Source organism: Ranitomeya imitator, chromosome 2 (genome assembly GCF_032444005.1).
Source record: "Ranitomeya imitator isolate aRanImi1 chromosome 2, aRanImi1.pri, whole genome shotgun sequence".
Lineage (NCBI taxonomy): Eukaryota > Metazoa > Chordata > Amphibia > Anura > Dendrobatidae > Ranitomeya > Ranitomeya imitator.
In genome coordinates, this window is record NC_091283.1 from 377,502,355 (window position 1) to 377,508,354 (window position 6,000).

At 46.5% G+C, this 6,000-nt stretch overlaps 1 protein-coding gene across 1 annotated transcript in view; it reads left to right on the plus strand.

Moving 5' to 3' along the window:
* Positions 1 to 5,679, plus strand: part of LOC138666615 (zinc finger protein 665-like) — a 28,269-nt gene extending 22,590 nt beyond the window's left edge. The window contains exons 4-5 of the mRNA XM_069754813.1: positions 2,893 to 4,605; positions 4,859 to 5,679. Coding sequence (XP_069610914.1) covers positions 2,893 to 4,605; positions 4,859 to 5,679 — 2,534 coding nt within the window. The remainder of the gene's footprint in view (positions 1 to 2,892; positions 4,606 to 4,858) is intronic.
* Positions 5,680 to 6,000: the final 321 nt, after the last annotated feature.

Consider the following 6,000-nt stretch of genomic DNA (forward strand, 5'->3'; position numbering starts at 1 on the left):
CCAAAACAGGGGCAAAGCTCTCCCCAACACAGCCCCATATGGAAGGGTCTTCACCACTCCCACCACATATTTAATGTCCCCACCTGGTGTGGAAAAATTAACCTCCGCGGTCGGGTACTCCCGGATTTCCCCGTGGATACCCATCACCTCCACTCTCGGTCCTTTGGGGTTTTCCCCAGCAAGAAGGGACCGATGGACCAGAGTCACTTTACTCCCTGTGTCCAGGAGAGCCTCTGTTCGGCACCCATTGACAAGTACCTGGCACAATTCTGGTTTGCTGCCGGCTGTACCCATAGTGGTGATACAGACAGGCTGGGCACACATAGACTCCTGACCACTGTTCCCACAGTCCATGGGCTTAGATGTCATCGAACAGTTACTAGCCCCATGCCCGGGCTCTGGTGCAACGTCCTGAGTGGATTTATACTTCTCAATCAATTCTATCGGCAGTTCCCGGTGGCCTAGGTCCCTCAGCCCGACCAAACACTGCATGCCGGCTGGCAGAACCCTCGCCATCCGGTTAGCCACGATTCTCTCCATCATCTCATATGGAGAACAAAACTCAGGCTGAAGCCATTCCTCCACAAATTGCAATAAGTCATTTGCTTGAGACCTGGCAGACCGAGTCTCTACATAGGACCACTGGTACACCCAATGATTTCCCCTTACCTTTGGGGTCTCTTCAGGACTCTGCTTTTCACCCCTCACTTTAGGGGTCTCCATTTTAACATGCTGAAGCTCTGCAGCTTCCACTGTAGCGCCTTTTGCTGTTCTTGCCACTGCAGCTCCTGCTGCTGCAGAACTTCTTGCTGTGAACGCTAAAACTGCAGCATCTCTTGCTGAAGCCTTTGCTGATTGAGCACAACCTGCTCCAAAAGCTCCTCCATTTCTCCAGCAGACTTGCACAACGATCTACAGCACTCTCTGGGTATGCCTTAGTTCAAATGCCCACATTCTCCACCATATGTGATGCAGCGGTAGGACCATACGCACTGAAACGGCAGTGACCCAAACAAGTTCAAACAAAATGTTCCTTTATTGTGTTACTTCACACAGTCTATTCGTTATACGGCTTCTTCATACAGTCCATTAGTAATGCATGGTAACCGGCTTTACTTTGCAGTCCCTACACAGGCCGGACTTCCATCTGTCCAGTTTCCCTGGGTGACCACATGCCGGCATCAAGTCTCTGTACTCACTCAGTGCACTGCACTCTTTATCCTCTGGATTGCAGCCGGGTAAACACAAGACAGCCCAAGACGCAGGGTGTCAGTTCCTTTTGCCCCTGTGTTGCTGCACACAAAGAGCTCTGCAGACAATTTCTCTGTCTGCTTCCAAGCCAACACTGACACCCTTCCCTCTCTACTACAGGGCTTTTAATCAGTCACTGCTTCACTATTCTAATTACAGCGACACCTGTGTCTGCAGTACGTCCTCATGGCCTCACTACGCTTCCATGCACATTCCAGAGAGCACATACAGCGCCCCCTAGCTGTAACAGGGGTCACTGCCTCACACTATGTATATACTGGTCATAGACTGGCAGGCCAGGGAGATAATTAAGTTAAGTGATTTTTGCAAGAATAATTGCCTAGCTACTGTTATCTCTAATATTTTCACTAAAAACATTCCATCATTTCTCTCTCATTTTGAGGCATTTATATGATTGTTCTGGGCAACTTTGCACATGGAAGCAAGTTCATAAAACCAGATTATATAATCTATAGACCTTGAAAGACTATATCTCTTGCCAAATGACATAATACCCCCATTTTTGCCTGTAGCAACAGGGTTTTTCTTAGTTAAAAAAAAAAAAAAAAAAGATTGGGCCTGCGTCCCTGTTTAGATTTACGTGAGTTAAATCGGTATCCTGGACCCAGATCCCCTCCCACTCATTCCTGATTGGGCCTATAATCTTACTATGATTAAGGAGGGAGATGAGTGGAAGACTGCTTTTATCCCCTTCACCACCTTGTTTTTTTTTGGTTTTGAGTCTTTGTTTTTTGCCACCCTTCTTCCCAGAGCCATAACTTTTTACTTTATCTTACTGTCGATAAGACCATGTTGCAGCTTGTTTTTTGTGGGATGAGTTTTATTTTTGAATGACACCATTGATTTTGCCATATAGTTTATTGGAAAACAGGAAAAAATTCAAAGGGCAGAGAAATTGCAAAAAAAAGTGCAGTTCCACAATTGTTTTGTTTTTTTACAATGTTCACTAAATGCTAAAACTGACCTGCCATTATGATTCTCCAGGTCATTAGGAGTTTGCAGATACAAGACGTGTATAGGTTATTTTTTATTTAAGTCGTTATAAAAAAATTGCCATTTTTCATGATCTGTGGCTGGGTGAGGACTTATTTTTTGCATGCCGAGCTGTCAATTTTATTGATACCATTTTGGTGCCCATTATTGCATTTTAATGCAATGTTGCAGAGACATAAAAACTTAATTCTGGCGGTTTAATTTTTTCACTTTACGCCATTTACCGATCGGATCATTTCTTTTATATATATTGTATATTGATAGATTAGACAATTCTGAATGCAGCGATACCAAATATGTGTTGTTGTTTTTTAATTTTTAAACCTTTTTTATACTTTTTAAAATATTTTTCAAAACATTCTTTTTTTACTGGCTTCAATAGTCAACCCTGGTGGGTTATCTTCCAGGAGAACAAAATAATTGGAAACTCAATATCTTCTGTTCATATACTGTAAATGGATAGTTTGTCTTGCCAAATTGCTGAGTTCAGGGCATTTTCATCCAATGTAGGTGGGGCCTTAGGTCAGATATTAATAGAAAATTTGCTAATTTAGAAATGTTATTTAACAAATTATAATTTTTTGGGTCCTAGAATTTAAAAATGTAATATATTTTTTTTCTTGGCAGAAGACTATACTAGAACCTTAGATGGACATCTGATATCTTCTGATTTTATAACAGATGGTCGCGGTATGATAGAAGATGTGCATGACATTAATTTATTCATTCCAGCTATACCGTCAACCCTTCAAAGCAAAAATTTGTCTTCTGATTATTTTCATCAAGTCCTGCCTACTAATTCATTACATACTGGTAAACAAAATAATCATCACCAAAGGAGTATTGAACATCAAAAAATTTGCAAAGAAGAAAGTCCATTTTTATGTTCAGAATGTAGTAAATGTTTTAACCAGCATTCAGATCTTGTTAGACATCAGAGAATTCACACAGGGGAGAAGCCATTTTCATGTTCGGAATGTGGAAAATGCTTTACAATTAAATCAAACCTTCGTAAACATGAGAGATGTCACACAGGGGAAAAGCCATTTTCATGTTCAGAATGTGGAAAATGTTTTGACCGCAAATCAAATCTTATTACACATCACAAAATTAACTCAGGGGAGAAGCCATTTTCATGTTCTGAATGTGGCAGATGTTTTGCAATTAAATCAAATCTTACAAAACATGAGAGAATTCACGTCGGGGAGAGGCCATTTCCGTGTTCAGAATGTAGAAAATGTTTTATCCATCATTCAGATCTTGTTAGGCATCATAGAATTCACACAGGAGAGAAGCCATTTTTATGTTCACAGTGTGGGAAATGTTTTCAAGAGCATACATACCTTGTCCGACATCTGAGAAGACATACAGGGGTGAAGCCTTTTTCATGTTTAGAGTGTGGAAAATGTTTTACTGATCAATCGAGTCTCAATGAACATAAAAAAAATCACACAGAGGAAAAGCCCTTTTCATGTTCAGAATGTGGAAAATGTTTTGGCCAGAAATCTCAACTTCTTACGCATCAGAGAATTCACACAGGAGAGAAGCCATTTTCATGTTCGGAATGTGGAAAATGTTTTACAGATAAATCAAAGCTTGGTAAACATGAAAGAATTCACACAGGAGAGAAACCATTTTCATGTTCAGAATGTGGGAAATGTTTTAGCCACAATTCAGATATTATTGTGCATCAGAAAATTCACACAGGGGAGAAGCCATTTTCATGTCCAGAATGTGGTAGACGTTTTACAATTAAATCAAATCTTGTGAGACATAAGAGAACACACACTGGGGAGAGGCCATTTCCATGTTCAGAATGTAGTAAATGTTTTAGCCACCATTCATCTCTTCTTAGGCATCAGAAAATTCACATAGGGGAGAAGCCATTTTCGTGTTTGGAATGTGGAAAATGTTATATAAGTAAATCAAGTCTTGGTAAACATGAGAGAAATCACACAGGGGAGAAGCCATTTTCATGTTCAGAATGTGGAAAAAGTTTTGGTCACAAATCAGATATTATTGTGCATCAGAAAATTCACACAGGGGAGAAGCCATTTTCATGCTCAGAATGTGGAAAATGTTTCACAATTAAATCAAACCTTCATAAACATAAGAGATGTCACACAGGGGAAAAGCCATTTTCATGCTCAGAATGTGGGAAATGTTTTTACCAGAATGCATACCTTGTCCGACATCAGAGAAGACACACAGGGGTGAAACCTTTTTCATGTTCGGCATGTGGAAAATGTTTTACCGATAATTCGAGTCTCAGTAAACATAAGAGAAATCACATAGAGGAGAAGCCCTTAAAATGTTCAGAATGTGGAAAGAGGGGGGGCTGTATGGGGCGCAGCTAAAAGGAGGCCCCCACATGACTGCGTTGCCATGGGAGCAGTGCAGTAAGTTTTTAAAAAATAAAGAAGTTATGAGAAAAGGGGCCCGGGGATTGGAAGAGTAGGATTGGGGGTGGGGATTTATGCAAAAAGGGAGGTGGGGGCTTGGGAAAGTGTGGGAAAAGGGAGATCAGTCACCTTAGACGGGCGAAGTGAGTGGACCTGCTGCCACAGCCTCTTACCATGTCTTCCGTGGACAGCCTGGTCGCTCAGCTTCGCCGGGAGGCCAGATCCAGGAGGGCCGGATGGCTGGAGGAGCAGCTCACAGGGCTGCTCGGAGTCAGTGGGAGCCAGGACAGCGGGAGCCGGGGCAACAGAACCAGGCGGTCTAGGCCGCCAGACAGGCTATCCCCCGACACGACACCGCGCGGCAGGCGCAGGCCGCGGAGCCCCTCCCGGGACCCTGCGGGGGCTGGGGGACGCGGCGGATCCACCTTGCCCGCCCCCTCCCCCGGCAGGAATCCACCTGGCGGCCCTGCCGGCGCGAAGCGGCGCGGTGCTGAGCGAGCGGTGCAGACGTGGCAGGACGCCGGCGCTGCACAGGATGCCAGGGCCGCACTTCCGGTGCGGCCTGGCAGAGGGCGCGGCGGCGCCGCAGCACCGAGAATGGCAGCTTCTACCCGCCGGGGAGCATCTCCCGCGGTGGCGGCAACGTGAGCGGCGGGACGGGGGAGGAGCCCAGCGGCGGCGGCAGCATCCACCAGGCAGGAGCCGGGAAGTATCGCGGCGGGTGCAATTGCGGCGGGTGCACCCGGATCCCACCCCCCCAGTGCACCTGGCTCTGCTACAGGACGGCAGAGCAGATTTTCGGGCAGGACAGCGGCGGCATCACGGCAAGGAGTGGGTCGCGGTCGCGCCGCAGGTGCGGCGTCCAGAGGAGACAGTCCAGCGGCTGGAAACAGAGGGATCACGGAGCCGGACAGATCCAGATCCAGCAGGAGGTCGAGGGACCGGTCGCCTTCGCCAGTCTCGGTCCCCCCTGGTGACGTGGAGGCCAGGGGCGCGGGCCTGGGGCAGTTGAGCGGCAGCGATGATTCCGGGAACGAGCATCGTGACGAAATGGACCAGCAGGATTCAGGAAGCACGGCTGGTGGGGACACAGCACCTGCGCAGCCACGTGAGTACATGTCCAGTCTTTCCCCAGTGCCGGGTGTTTCGGGTGTAGTGGAGCGGGGTGGGGGCAGTAATGAGGTTCTGGGGGTTAGAGAGCTTTTAGCGGGTATGTCGCAGATTTTGCGTAGATTGGATGGGGGCGGGGGTAGCTCAGTTGCTAATAGTGTGGGATCGTCGCCCGCTGGTGCCTGGGTGTCGGTTGCCGGGGGCGTAGCAGGGGGTTCGAACG